This window comes from Gorilla gorilla, chromosome 1 (assembly GCF_029281585.2).
Source record: "Gorilla gorilla gorilla isolate KB3781 chromosome 1, NHGRI_mGorGor1-v2.1_pri, whole genome shotgun sequence".
Lineage (NCBI taxonomy): Eukaryota > Metazoa > Chordata > Mammalia > Primates > Hominidae > Gorilla > Gorilla gorilla.
Genome location: NC_073224.2, coordinates 132,555,525 through 132,571,758, shown reverse-complemented (window position 1 = coordinate 132,571,758; position 16,234 = coordinate 132,555,525). Strand labels below are relative to the sequence as shown.

At 36.4% G+C, this 16,234-nt stretch overlaps 1 protein-coding gene across 16 annotated transcripts in view; it reads left to right on the top strand.

Annotated features, from left to right (window-relative positions):
• NTNG1 (netrin G1) overlaps positions 1 to 16,234 on the top strand; it is a 342,410-nt gene that overhangs the window by 281,512 nt on the left and 44,664 nt on the right. For 5 of the 16 annotated variants that reach the window (XM_063696457.1, XM_063696454.1, XM_031003229.3 and 2 more), the window contains one exon: positions 15,740 to 15,874. The exons of 6 other annotated variants lie outside the window; for them this stretch is intronic. In XM_063696457.1, the coding sequence (XP_063552527.1) occupies positions 15,740 to 15,874 (135 nt within the window). Of the gene's footprint in view, positions 1 to 149; positions 210 to 9,827; positions 9,996 to 15,739; positions 15,875 to 16,234 lie in introns of all 16 variants that reach the window. 5 more of the 16 variants (XM_063696447.1, XM_031003220.3, XM_031003222.3 and 2 more) reach the window with 2 other exon arrangements.

Genomic DNA, 16,234 nt, shown 5'->3' with positions numbered 1-16,234 from the left:
TTGTGATTGAAACAAACTCCCAGAAACAACATAAACAAATAGTCTCTTAATTTAGGGCTACTTTTCAAGTGGGTTGGTGATAAGTTATTACAGTTTGAACGTTTCACTATTGTTTCTAATTTACTGTTCATTCTTTTAAACCTATCCAGTTGCTCCCAAATTAGCTTTGTCAACAGTTTCTTCTGTTCAAGTTGCAAACCACAAGAGAGGTAGGAATTCTTGGATTCATACAGTGATTTCATGGTGTTATGTGTTGTGAAACATTGCACTGTATGAATCTGGAATATCTGTGAAGTGTACCCATCAGCTTATTGGTGAGGCATGTTGACTAATATCAATCAATGCATCGAATAGTACTGAGAATCATCTGTAAGAAAAAAAAAATGCTTCACTCAGAAACTTGACTGCAATTAAAAATGTTACATTTGTTTTCTGAAAGATTCATGTGTGAATAAGAATTACAATGGTTGAGGTTCCTGTTTAGAACATGAATATTAGATCACTATCATGGATACTCACTTGCATTGAAAATAAGGAAACCCACTTATAGTGAGTTTCAAGGATGCTTTTCATGAGACCAGAAAGGCAGGTTCCATGTATGGTGCCCATTTCACTTTGTGACAAATGAAACACTTTGGAATTTATGCTTCCAAAAAATTGTTTCGAATAACTTTGAAAAACACAAGTGAAGATCTGCACTGGATTAAGTGTTGCTTAGGATCCAAAAATAATAGTTATATTACTTTGTTTAAATGAAAGTGAGCAGCATCTCATCTGTGACTCATGAATGGCCCATTCCAGCTAGCATCTGTCATTCACAGAATGAAGATTTTTCAGGAAACGTGAAGACTTCTGTTTTTATTTCACCATTTTTTCTTTAAATGTCCTGTGTAACAGGTGTGTCTTGTTTTCCACCCTTGACTGTTGGGCATATGTCACGTTTTAGTTTTGTTTTTTGTTTTTTCATAAAACACCTCTTACAAAGAAATGCATTTATTAATAAAATCTGAACTTAGTTTGACCCATTTGGTGAAAATGACCATAATGTTTTCCTATTCCTTATTGAATTTAGTCATTTCCTAGATTTTAATCAATGTTGAATTTGTCCTTCCGTGGCATATAGAGAAAAAGTGGAAACTGGTCAGGAAATGGGAAAAGGGAAACCAAGAGTATTTAAACCATATGTCAAAATTTTCTCAAATGTGCTTTTAACCGTGGAACATAGAAGATGCCAATTTGGGTTGAGGGGAACCCAATTAGGTTTGAAATTTTGGGAAATAAGTCCTGTATGAGAAGAGCAGATGCAGGCTCAGAGGGTAGCAAATCAATTTGGGTATGTGGTGTGTCATATAGGCAGTCACTGAAGCCACCATAGGGATGCCATATGGAAAGAAACAAAGGAGGTGAAGGAGAAAGGAAGGAAAAAGCACATGCAAAGTTCATCTCTTTTCTGTCATGTCAAGCATGCTGGATATATAAGAGGACTCTGAACCTGGAATTTGAACCTGCATCTCTAGTTTCTTGAGGACACAGCACCAGTGAGGTCCAGACACATTCCTGGGGGCAGGGAGAAGCTACCCAATGAGGTAGACTTACCAGAGACAAATTCACATCATCGTCAAATGATATGTGTGGAAGAGCTTCAACAGCTACATAAGGATGCAAGACAGGGTGGTGGGTGGGGAAAAGGCAAAGAAAATGCTAGAGCCTCTTAATTCCCAGAATCACTCCATTTAATGCAGTGAAGGGAAAATTCTTCTTAGAGTTCCAATTCCTTCACCTTTGAGGTCTTTTTCTCAAATTCTTTCTTTTTGAATGTCTAAAGTGAATTTTAATCAGCTCTGGATTTGAATTAGCTTTCCTCATTTGGCCAAAAAAAAAAAATCTACCTGTTCTAATTGTGCCACATTCATTGTATTTTATGTTATATTTACAGAGACAATTTACTAATGTAATTATAGGCAACATGGGGAACAGTAAGAACGAGGATGCAAAGGAGAAATTGAATCCCCTCCTCTTAGTAACATTCTTTTTCTTTCATTCTCTGTGTCCAACCTCTTGATTTCCTGGAAATCTTAACTGCCCAGGTCTTCCCCAGCCAGTGTCAGTCAAAAGGAACCTTTTAAACCTTAGAGGGGACTTGGTCCTTTCCTTATCTAGAAAGTCAACTTTGAACCCTTCCCCTTGTAAAACACCTCTAGCCTTCATTGCTCTTAACTGTCTAAGTACTAAGTACTTTATTACAACTGCCTTCTATGTTTCAATATATCATATATATTACACATATATAGTATTTTTTCTATCTTCCCACTAGAACAATAGTACTCAATGGGGATGTGGGTGGATTTTGCCCCCCAGGGGACATTTGGCAATGTCTGGAGAAATTTTTGTTTGTCACAGTTTGGGGATTGCTAACACATCTAGTCATCTAGTCCGTAGAGGGCCCAGGGATGCATCTGAAAAGCCTACAATGCACAGGACAGCCCCATACAACAAAATTATTTGGCCCAAAATGGCAATCGTGCCAAGGTTGAGAAACCCCACACTAGACTCTGAAGGCCTGGATCGCATTCCCTTTGTCTTCTGGTACATGATGGCTGTACGTGGTACAGGGTAGTTCTCAATAAATATGTGTTGCCAATGGTTGCCATGCCACATTGTGTATACATACAGCTAAAGACCCCCTTTAGCTTTGCTTATACAACATTAATAAAAGTTGTCTGAAATGCAGTTTGACATTAAAAACTATATAAAACCACAGCAATTTTCAGAAACCTGCTTTTTCTCTGCCTAAGCTGATCTGTTAATAGACATGTAGTGAACTCTCAGCTAAAATAATCACTAACTCAGCTGTAGCTTGTTCTGTGGCTATTGTTTTTCTAAACTCCTTAATATATAGGATATAGCCAGATTCTCTTCAGGAATTCAAACGATGAAGGAATGAATTTAAACATAACTTTTCTCTATCTTCCTCTGTTCCCCAAAGGAAGGGGTCTCAGGATCATCATTCATTCATTCATTTGACAATATTTTTTCAGTGCTTAGTGTATGCCAGGCAATATCTTAAGTTCTGTAGTTATAATTGTGCACAAAACAGACACAGTCTGCCCTTGAATATTTACACTCAGAGAGGGAGAAATTATTTTTGCATATACTTTTTGAATATTATAAATTCTATGAAAAAATATAAACAAGATTAGGAAATTGAGGGATTAGGGAATGTGGGTGGGGGCTATTATCTCAGATTAAATGGTCAGAGAATTTTCTTTGAGAAGATATTTTAAAAAGAAGTGGGGAAACAAATAATGGAGATGTCTGGGGGTGTTCCAGACCAGCAAGTGCAAAGGCCCTGGGAAGTGCTTGGTGTGTTTGAAGGGCAACATGGAGGCACTGTGCCATGAATTAGGAGGAGAGTGCTAGCAATGAGCCCCCAGGGAGGACAGGGGCCAGGTCACTAGAGAATGAATGAAGTCCTCTTTTATTCTGAATAAGATGTGAAGCCATTAGAATTATGAGCAGAGGCATGTCATGACCTCACTAAAGTTTTGAAAGAGTCACTCTTTCTGCTGTGTGGAGATGACATTATCACAAGGGTTGAGGCCAGAAGAACAGTTTGGGGATGATGGCAGTAATCCAAGTAAGGGCTGATGATGCATCTGAGGAAAAGGTGGTAGAGATGGTGAGAGGTGTAGGCTAAGCAGTTGGAGGAATGGAATAGTCATGTAGTGAGATGGGGCAGCCTGGGTGAGTAGCAAGTTTAGGAAGGCAACCCAAGAGCTCAGCTTTGAACAAGTTAAAGTTGAAATGTTTATAAAACGTCCAAGTGGAAATTCTTGGAAGGCAGTGGCACACAATGGAGGACTCTGAAGGGAGTCTCACTAATTAATTGGGGAGTCAGTCCACCCTGGAAATAACTATTTTGGAATGGCCTGCATATAGACCAGGGTGTTGGGTAAAAATCATCTAGAGTGAATGTAGAGAACAAAGGGTCCAAGGATTAAACCTTGAGACATTTGAAGAGATGAGGACAAAAAGCAAAAGAGAGAAAAAAGCAATGATGGGTAAGGAAGAAGAAGAATCAAGAGAGTGTGGTGGCCCAGAAGCCCCTGCTTCAGGAAGGATTACCAGGCAGATCAGGGGACCCCATTGAGGTTTATGGTCATGAACTTCAAATGAGACTTGTTTCTAAATGGCTGGAGAAAAACTAGTCACATTTAGCTACTGGGATATGAGCATGAAGAGATGAAAAGTTGAATTTAAAAAAAAATTAGATTCAGGGGGTACGTGTGCTTGTGTGTTTCATGGATATTACATGCATAGTGGCCGGGGATTGGGCTTCCAGTATACTTATCACCTAAATATTGGATTTAGTAATTACCAGTAGGTAATTTTTCAACCCTCAAACGTCCCCCATTTTAGAGTGCTCACAGTCTATTTTCTCCATCTTTATGTCCGTATGTACCCTTTATTTAACCCCCACTTATACATAAGAACATGCAATATTTGATTCTCTGCTTCTCTGTTAGTTCACTTAGGATAATGGCCTGCAGCTCCATCCATGTTGCTGCAAATGACATGATTTAATTCTTTCTTATGTCTGCATAGTATTTCATCATGTATATGCACATTTTCTTTATTTAATCAACCATTGGTGGACACTTAGGATGGTTTCATGACTTTGCTATCATACATAGTGCTGCAATAAACATATTACTGTAGTTGTCTTTTTTATATAATGATTTATGTTCCTTTGGGTAGATACCCAGTAGTAGAATTGCTGGGTCAAATGGCAGTTCTATTTTTAGTTCTTTGAGATATCTCCATACTGTTTTCCACGGAGCTTGATCTTATTTACATTCCCACCAACAGTATATGAGTATTCCTTTTTCTCTACATCCATGCCAGCATCTCTTGCTTTTTGACTTTTTAATTACAGTCATTTTGACTGGTGTAAGATGGCACGTTAGTGTGATTTTAATTTACATTTCTCTGTTGATTAGTGATACTGAGAATTTTTTCATGTGTTTGTTGGCTACTTGTATGTCTTCTTTTGAGAAATGTCCGTTCATGCCTGTCCCAGTTTTTAATGGGGTTGTTTGTTTTATTCTTGTTGAGTTATTTGAGTTCCTTGTAGATTTTAAACATTGGTCTTTAGAGGCATAATTTCTAAATACTTCTCCCATTCTGTAGGTTGTCTGTTTATTCTGTTGATTATTTATTTTGCTATGCAGAAGCTTTTTAGTTTAAGTCCCATTTTATTATTTTTGTTTTTGTTGTATTTGTTTTTTCGGTCTTCATTATAAATTCTTTGCCCAGGCTGATGTGCAAAAGAGTTTCTCCCAGGTTTTCTTCCAGGATTTCTATGGTTTCAGGTCTTATATGTAGGTCCTTAATCCATCTTGAGTTAATATTTGTATAGGGTGAGATAGAGGTTCAGTTTCATTTTTCTGCATATTGCGAGCCAGTTTTCTCAGCACTGTTTATTGAATAGGGTGCTTTTCCCCATTGCTTAGTTTTGTCCACTTTATGGAAGGTCAGAGGTTGTAGGGTATGTGGCTTTATTGTTGGATTCTCTATTCTCTTCCATTGATCTATGTGTCTATTTTTGTACCAGTACCATGATGTTTCAGTTACTATAGCCTTGTAGTATAATTTGAAGTCAGGAAATGTGATGCCTCTGGATTTGTTCCTTTTGCTTAGAAATGCTTTGGCTTTGGCTATTTGGGCTTTTTTTGGGGGGTGGGGTTCCAAATGAACTTCAGGATTGGTTTTTCTGATTCTGTGAAAAATGACATTGGAAATTTGATAGGAATTGCACTGAATTTTAGATTGCTTTGAGTAATGGGTGATTTTAACAATATTAATTCTTTCAACCCATGAACATGGGAAATTTTTTCATTAATTTTTATTGTCTACAATTTCTCCTATCAGTGTTTTATAGTTCTCCTTGTAGAGATGTTTCATCTCTTCTGTTAGCTGTATTCCTAGTATTTTGTTTTATTTTTGGGGGCATGTAAATGGGATTGAGTTTTTAATTTGGTTTGCAGCTTGAATATTATTGGTGTATAGAAATGCTACTGATTTTTGTACATTGATTTTGTATCCTGAGACTTTGCTGAAGTCGGCAATCAGTCTAGGATTCTCCTACAGGATCTTTAGGCTTTTCTAGGTATATGATCATGTTGTCAGCAAACAGAGATAATTTGATTTCCTCTTTTCCGATTTGAATGCCTTTTATTTCTTTCTCTTGCCTGATAGCTCTGGCTAGGACCTCCTGGAGAGTTGAATTTAACCAGCATCAACTTTTAACCGGGATCAAGATTTCCTTATAATTGGAGGGTGGAAGGCCAAGGGAGTATATAAAAGGAAGTGATTATAAGGATTGGACTATGGATACTATATAAGAAGAAATGGGAGGTCATGGGAGGTCAGTGATTTGAAGAATCAAATAATTATTAAACTATTAATATCATCCCTTCAGAAACTTAGTAGGATAATGCAGCTCAAGCTGTATCTTAATAGGTTCTGTGCCTGTGTGGAAAGACCAGGTATTAAAAAGTAGGAAATTAACAGAACACCAGAAAATAATATAGCAGTTTAAGAGTCATATTTGAAATACTTTGCATTTATATAGTACTCTCATGTTTTTCAAATCACTTTCAAAGATCTGTTTCTTATTTTATATTCTCAAATATATTATGGCCAGAGATGACAGCTTTATCAAAGTCTCAGAAGAGTACTAGAAGTCTTAAAAGAATCAAGTTATTATTAGCCATTTTCTACATCATAAAACATTTTAATGCTGATAAAACATTTAAAGTATCCAGTTATCATTTGAAATAAATTTATACTATTGCATGTTTAGCTGAATATGATTTCTTATACAATTATTTATCATTTCCTTTCTAAATTAATAAATTAGTTTTTAAACAAGACCCATAAATAGTTAATGTCCCCACAGAAATGTGTACTATTCATTAAATTCTAATAATAGTAGTGATAATATCACATTTAACATTTTTATAGAGATTCATGGAATGGGTCTTAAACTGTTGAACTTGGGTATCTTACAGATTTGGTTTTCTTACTCAGATAAAGTTTTGTCAGGTAGATTAAAGCATGTAGTTCTGGCCATTGGGCAGACTCTACAGAATCCTTTAGGTACCCACAAAGGAACCATACTATGAAAAGTCACCAGCCTTATTCTCTACATTTCCCTAACTTCATACCTTTGCCCACTCTTTACTCTATTACTTTCACCTAAAATGCTCATTCCCTCCTATTTTGTTTTGTTTTAATAAACTCTACCTGCCCTGAGGAAGATTCAGAGTGCACATCCTGTAGGACATTTTTTCTAATTCTCCTCCTGTTAAATGAAGTTCTCCTTCTACTTAGATTGCTTTATGTCACTGTTTTTTCTCTGCACATACTATTTTTTTCTGGTTATCTGAGCATATGTTTTCTTATTTACTAAATAAGCTTCCAGGCAACAAGCTTCTATGTAGCTGTAGAAAGCTCCTAGATGAATTTTTGCACATAAAAGATACTTTTGAACAAAGCTCTGTTAATTAAATTAGATGTACCAATAACCAACCCGGGTTAGGGAACGTGAAGAAGAACAGCCAATAAGAGACCTCTTCCAGAGGAGGGGACCCAGGGGCAGGGCTCTTATTGCCCCTCCTCAGGAATTCCAGGCAGTTCTCAAAAAGTCCTTGGGAAGCAATTAGGTTTGAGAATTGGGTTTCCTTCCTTCAACCACTGCTCTCAAAAGGCTCTAGTCCTGAAAGATTGTCTTTATTCCAAACTCTCAAACAGAGAAGGCTCTAGAAGCCTTTCTGACTTCCTCAGGAGTCAGTAATGCCAGTATAAACAAGGCGTAACTCTGAGCGGTACAGAGGATTGGTGGGAAATGCTTGTTGTTTTACAAGAGATTTTAATTTAGTAATCTGTAACTCTATGATTATTGGTGGTAGTATTATTATTCACTTGGCATGCTTTTACTACTACATTTATATGGATATTTCCTTACACTGTCTCCTACATTGGAGTCTCAATGCCACCTTCTTCCAGTACTCTCCCTCTCCTCCATACTCGCCTCCCCTCTGACTTCTTCCTGTCCTGACACTCACCCTTCTCTCCCTGTTCATGTACACATGGTGATACAGCTCACCTCAAATAAAGGAAGTGGTTTGGCTTCAGGATCCCCCCTTTCTTCTTGCCTCTCTTTTAGCAACTGGGGTTCCGAAGTTGCTGACACTGTTTCTGGTTATCTTCTACTCTTCACCATTTCGAGTATCCTCCTCTGCTTCTATCCAAATTTGATTTCATTCCATCAGGACCTTGTTCTCAGCTTCCTATTGTAGTAACTAGCTCTCTAACAAATGAATATGAACTTTTCTGATGAGTGGTAGCATATTAATTTTTTTAAAAGTTTAAAAGTTAGCCACCTCTTATTATTATTTACTTGACAACACTTACTCATTTTTACTCTAGTCATCAAAATATAATATTTGAAAAATTTTATATAGGCCAAAATAGTAACTCAACACCTAGCCAAGTTCCTGACACATAGGTAGACCAACTCAATAAAAATAATTATTTGTTGAATGAATGAATGAAAGAATGAATGAATGTGTTCAAATAATGACTGTGCTTGGCTTTCTAGTGGGATAAAATAAAAGCAAGACAGATATTGATGTAAGAAATATTTTTAAACAAACAAAATTTGCAGTATCCTGGCTGACCTTCCTTATAAATGTCCAACTAGGCCTACCCTCATATTCCATGAAGACAAAACAGATACCCCACCTAGTTACCACTCACACTTTTGTGATAATTATTTCTACCAACAGAGACTTTGTCAGTATCATTTATTTTAAAAAGGTTGAATTGGATTTACAACTTCTTTCTCTAGTTGAGATGCAAGAAAGAAGAAATCTAGTCACCCTCCATCCTTCCCCAACTACTCTCATGCTCTTCTTCATCTCCCTGTCTAGTCATTACCACCATCACTCCTAAGCCTCAGAGACACCTCTAACATTTTAGAGAAACCAAGGAAAAGAAAAGTGGGGTTACAGTAGCTACCTAATTCTTCTTTCGTAGCAAACTATTCTTGAAACTTAAGAGAAAAGGAGGAAATCTTAAAAGCACTTTTTCACACAAATTATCTCCCTGCTTTTATTGTCTTCTCTCACACATATACATACAGATTTGGTCGGAAGAAAGGCTTAAGAAAGCCATCTTCTCTTAGCATTGGGGAAAAACAAAAATAAAGAATTGTTTAGTTGTCTAGAACTCTATTAAATTTGCCATGATGTATATGAAACCCCGACTGAGTTGCTGTCTTGGCATGATGTCAGAGAGCTAAAGGAGCCATGGTGATGGTACTTAGACTCTCAATGCTCACACAACCCCCTCCCACTTTTTTTAAGGCTGAAAAGATGAAGAGAAAACAAGGGAAATGGTGCAAAAACACTAAAATTCTCCATCTGCAAGAAATAAAAATAATAGACTCTTTCATCACTAGAAACTGAGGCTTCCCAAATTTTAAAAGGTGTACACCTGCAAATGCTTCTGTTCATCTTGTCTGCCAAGAATTAACAATCTTCAGTCTTGTTCCGAATGTCCGACCTTTCTATCCTGCTTGAAACAGATGCTATTTCCATGCCAGTCACGACCACCTGTTGCCACCATGTGTTGTGTTGAATCACATATATGTAATGCCATTCCACCGTCTTTTCTCCATCCCTCATTTTACCCAAGCATGTAGTATGCTATTACTCTGCTACTGTATACACTCTGTATACATTTCTGTTCTTCCTTGCAAGATTGTGAATGCTTCGGCCACTCCAATCGATGCAGTTATATCGATCTGCTAAATACAGTCATTTGCGTGAGCTGTAAACACAACACTAGAGGGCAGCACTGTGAGTTATGCAGGCTGGGCTACTTCAGAAATGCTTCTGCACAACTGGACGATGAGAATGTGTGCATAGGTCAGTTCCATTACAATTTCAGCTATTCTTCTGTGCCTTTTGAGCTACGGGGAGATATTTAGGGTGGAGAGGCTGGCGATTTGCACCACGGTTGAGCCAGAATGAACTTTCTCAATGTAGAAAATATCCTATGGTAGATTTCACTTGTGATTTCACTTGTATTGGTTGAAATCATAGTTGGGGGATATATTTTGAACCCTTATGTTGTTGCTTTAAATATGATGGTCTCAGAAATCATGTTAAAGAAATTAAGAATTTTCTTTCTTCCCGTTGTTTGTTTTTGTATGAAATTTTAAAACCTGATGATTCTGAACTAATCTTATAGCCTTAAGTTATACATTCAATTTTCAAAATAGAAACTCATTATATGGGATTTAATTATAGATATGAAAAATTGGGATACAGATTCTTGCATATAATTGGTGATCAGCGAGTATTGATAGATTGAAAATGTTGCTATTTGAGATTGAAAATGATTAGCAACTGGAGATGTAAAAGTTTGTCTGACTTCTTCATCCATAGCAATGAAATTCCATTTATTGAATTTTCCTACAGCTCCCAAAAAGGAGGAGTAATTTCTCAAAAGTATTCTAGGCAACTAATTATCTTAGCCCTGGAAAACTGCGTCCACAGAGGCCCCTGAGCACTTTCCCTTCCCTCCCCACCAATGACTACTGCTCTTGGCACCTAGGGAGGACCAGGCACCTTTCCCACCCAGAAAATCTCCTACCTTTTACATAGTGAAACCTGTCTTTAAGAATATGGGGGTGCCAATGGAAAAATAAGAAACAATAAATGGAATTTCACTTCATAATTCACTCTGAAGCAATGCATATATATGAAATGCTGAAAAATATATGTGTAGCCATTACCACACCAGTAGGTAGCTATATAGGCACCCAGTTTTAAAGGTAGACTTTTTCACATTGAGGTACGTTCAATAGGATACACAAGCTGAATAATGACAAGCGATCTTTTTATCAAGAAAAGAAATCCAATTCGTATTTCTGTGATCATTGTCCTCTGATTGGATCGTCAAGATCCAAGTGTCACAAAAAAAAGCTGTAGAGTTGTTTTTAATCAAATTGGGCCAAGTATATATAATACTGTTGGTGTCTACAGTACTTTCTGTATTTCAAAGCATCTCCTTATTTATTATTTGTCAATTAGGAGAGAAAGTACTGGACTTAGAGGCCAGAAAGCTAGGCTCAAATTTCCATTTACTATCTCATGGCTGTGTGCCATAGGTAAGTCATTTGAGCCTTCTAGTCAGAAAAGGATAAATGGGATGCACAGGAAACCCTTGGTCAACTGTGAACTGGCTTGCAGATGTCTTGTTTTGTTTTTACTTAATCCTCATTAACAAAACAGTGGGGTAAGTATTGCACTAATTGTTTCCCCTATCTTGTCATTGAGAAAAGTGAGGCAGATTGACCCAAATCTTACAGCAAAGGGTTTCTGACTTCAAAGCTTAAACACTTTCAACCACTGACACAATTAGCAAAGCTAAGCTTGTCAGACTTTTACTTATGGTATGTGTTTTGGATGACAGTAGCAATTCCACTCTGAGTTTATGAACAGAAGTTCAATTGTCTTCATAACACTTGGGTTACAAAGATTTGAGGATATTAATGGAAACCAAAAGACATGTAGTTGTCTGAATTTTGAATGCAGAGTACATTTTACTGAATGTCATTTATAAAAATATATAAATGTCATGCTATAGATAGGTAACCAACAGAAAAGCTAAAATAAATAGGAACACAGGATAAAAAACCTAACCATTTTTACATAAGATTAAAATGTTTTATAATATTTAATATGATTTTAAATCAATCTAAAAAAGTCCTTAAAAGAAAATATTTTATTCCATAAAATTTCTCTTATCAGGTAACTTAACAATATCACAATATATTTTATTCAGATTATTTTATTATTATGAAGTTTGGCCTTTTTTCCAGTTCTGAAGTAAACTATGAACTCCACATCTGCTTCTTTCTATCCAGTTTTAAGAGGTATAGTTCAGTTGTAAATCCATATTTGATTATCCACAGACTAGAAAACAATCCATTCAGTGTCTATCTTTTAAATCAGATAAACTACAGAAGAAATATGAAAAAGGTATCAATTTTGTATTTATTTTTACTTTTAAAAATCAAGAAGAGTTTTCTTCTCCATTTCTAGAAAGTTTATTAATTAAAATTATAAACTTTTGGAAAATTCCATTTTATTGAGGTAAACTTGTTTCTATTTAGTATTTTGTACTTGAAACCAAGCGAAGTACTTGGTGAACACAAAGGAGTGCATTCCTAGGTACTATTAAAGTTAGCTACATTAGGCCAGGTGCAATGGCTAATGCCTGTAATCCCAGCACTTTAGAAGGCCCGGGCAGGTGGATCACTTAAGGTCAGGAGTTTGAGACCAGCCTGGCCAGCATGGTGAAACCACATCTCTACTGAAAGAAATAAAAAATTAGCTGAGCGTGGTGGCCTGTGCCTGTAATCCCAGCTACTCAGAAGGCTGAGGCAGGAGAATCAGTTGAACTCAAGAGGTGGAGGTTGCAGTGAGCTGAGAGAATAGCGCCTCTGCACTCCACCCTGGGCTACAGAGCGAGACTCCATCTCAAAAAATAAAATAAAATAAAAAGTAATATTAGCTAGATTATTCCCTCACCCACCATAATTTCTTAAATTATTGCCCTTTTCTAAAGAAGAAAATTGTGTTTCAAGAATGAATTGAAAAATTTGGCTAGCTGATAGGTACTAAGGTCTATCTTTTATCTGTAGTGCTTATATGCACACAATGAATTAATAACAATTTCCTTAAAAAGCTGTAGATTTCACTTACCCTGCTTGAGGCACTGAGGGGAGTGATACTGGGGCTGCCTGTGCACAAGGCTGGAGTTTGCCCTCTCAGGGCCGTTGGAAGCCCCTGGCTCCATTGCTAAGGTTTGCCCTATGAGACAGCATGAACCTATTTGCTATTTTCCACAATTAAGATTCCTAAAGGGCTTGAGGCAAGACTATTAAATTCAAAAGGATACATCACAAGTAATTGAGAGTTAATTTCAATACCATTTTGTATAGAAAGCACTAATGAAAATGAAGGGCTATTTACCCCATTCACTTTCACAGAATAAGGCACTAATCTTGGAAACTTTGAACTTCATCTAAGTCTCATCTACATTAAAAATAAAAAAAGAACACTTTGCCAATTCTTTAACAACTGACAATAAAATTCACCACCCTTGCTGTAAAGGAACAACTCATATCTTTGACAAAATGTAGGCTCTGTGTGATGAAATACATGTTGTAAAATACTTGCATCATTTTATATTATGGCAAATATAAAATGCAGCAGGCTATTCCATGTTGCCACAGTGATTGCTGCTTTGTAATTACTGGTGAATTTGCCCATTTTTTCTACAAATTCCAAACACAGCCATGTCTCCAAAGATACATGTAATTACCCTATAATGACACAGCAATTACATGAAGATGACATCCTTGCATGCTTCTGTTTCATGTAAACTTGAGCATTAAGCAGGAAGCTAGAGGATATATGGTTTGTGACCTTGAGTAATCACTGTTAATAATCCTGCTGACAAGCTTTGCATCACAATGAAACAGAGCTCAGCAGCTGCTGCTAAGCATTTCTTAAAATTATGATGTATAATTTTTAATTCCCCTTTGAAACCCATGATTGGGTAATCAGAGGTACCTTAAATAGAATAAGGGGAACATAAGACACTTTTAATACCTGTAAATCAATTCTAGTATAACTTTTAAATGAAGCACCCCCCGCCAGGTATTTTATGTTGCTTTGTAATCTAACAGTCCTGCATGTTCTTCCTAATTTCATGGAATAAAATATGATCCTCCAAGACTCTTTGCATTACTCCAGTATCCACCATTGACCATCATTCCATAAATGGACACTTTTTAAAAACTGAATTATTTGTTACATAAGGTGAAGGGAAGGCCACACCCCTTCTTGTCCTTTATTTTCATGACTGCAAAACATTACACTTACCCACATTTTCCTATGACAATGACTGGGATATATTATGGTTTAAATGTTTTACTGTTTTGTTTAATTTTGTTTACATTTTTTGCCTCTAAAATCTTATATTAATTAATGGTCATGGGCTAATTGACTGGAGGAGTATGTGAATTCACGTTGGCCAGATGTAACTCTGCTTACTGGTTTACAAAACGTTGGTGATTTATTGTCAACTTACACACTTTAAACAGTAAAAAAAAAATTACAGTTTCGATATAGGTACAAATTTATAATGTGCCTATGTACAGACAAACATTAAAAGCTTTCACAAAATTAGTATTTTAAAATATTTTTAATCTGCTTCCATATACACACGCATATTAAAATAGAAAATATTAATTTAAAATAAAACTCTAGTTGTTAAGTATAAACTAAGCCAGGCAAGGAGAGAGCATTTTAGAGTTTATTAAGTTTTATTTTTACCTACATATATAACTATTCATCATATAAATGTTTGTTTTATAAGAATGCTGAACTTGAAACCTGACTTAATTAGCATAAAATAAATCATAATTCTAAGGTACTCCACATTTATTTGAAGAATATCTAATTAGTGTCTGTGACATAAACTTAGAGTCAAACCCCTAGACCCATCTATAAGGCTAAACCCTGAATCCCCATAGCGAATCTAATAGGCCAAACTTGATTATATTAAACTAAATTTTCAAGACTTCTCTTGGTTAGTTGGATGGTATAGTTTTATTTGGTTTTTCGTGAGGGAACTGCTTAATGTACCCATTTTTAAATAATGGAAACTGAGAGGCACAATAAATTCCCCCAAATTATTAGAAGAGTAATGAGGAAAGAAACTTTAGCTCACAGTACCCAAAAGCTGCCAGCTACCTGCACTATCTTTCCAGCTAATAGAAGCCTAAAGGATATCCATTTCTGGTTCAAGCTTTAAGCAAAATAGAGCTTCAGAAGTAAAAATATCCTATATAAGAATGTGTGAGGAATCAAGAAAACACTGTATTCATCTTGTATTGTGCAAAGCTGTATTGTCCTGCCAGCAGACATTATAATGAAAAATATACATCTTAAATTATAACTATGTTGAAAATTATTTGGGATTACAAAGTTTATTTTTCTTTCATGATTGTTAATCTGGGCTGCGTAAAAGCTGCATTAATATGCCTAGCAAATACAACATCTAAAGGCTTGTCACAAAATGGTATATACATGAATAAGTTAAGATGCTGTCCCAAATCATAAAGTAAAACTACCTTTGAATGAGCAAAGTGCATTCATATCGTACTTTTAAAATGTTCAGCAGTTCTCAAATATTGAGTGCAATGGCTAAGCCCATTTGAATAATTTAAAACACACTTTACACTGATGGCATATTGATTTATCCTTGATATACAAACTTCTCATGGTGTTTATTAAACCATCTAAAAATATCCTAACAAATGGAATCTCCGTTACAATCTCTTAGCAGTGAAAAGCATGTCTTATTTCCTTGGAAGTTTTCAGTTGATTTCCTCCCATATCATAAAAATGGTATCATGGAAGGCTAAGCAAATAAATAAATGGTTGTGAAATAGCCATATTTGCCGAAGCATTTCATTAATGGACATCTTTCTTTAAGTAAGTGATGCATTTAAGCACATGACGCTCCTGTGTTGATAACCTATAAGCCATGCAGACTTGTCTCCAGCCTGTGTGTTGTCTTGTTTCTACAGAGTGTTATTGTAACCCTTTGGGCTCAATCCATGATCGTTGTAATGGCTCAGGATTTTGTGAGTGTAAGACTGGAACAACAGGGCCTAAGTGTGATGAGTGTCTGCCGGGAAATTCCTGGCACTACGGCTGTCAACGTAAGTAACTCTGGGAGCTGCCCTCTGCCTGCTGCAGCATGGCTGATTTCTGCTTGGCTAGGCCGGTGCGTGCAGCTTCTCAGAGCAGAAAAAGATCCAAACCGCTGACAAGTTTTAAAAGCTACTTAATGCTGCGGCCAATGTATGGGAGAGCAATCCATCAGCTGTCCAACTGGCTTTTTTGAAGCCCATCTTCATCCCCTCAGTTAGCTGGAGCAACTTATATTGAAATATTGTATGGAGCTCCATATACCTGGCCAGACCATAAATTAAGTGACACAATAGGGACCCAGTGTGGAAATCTTCACCGCAGAATGAAGGGTGATGTGCCTGTGGTTAATATATTTCTTGAACTGAAAG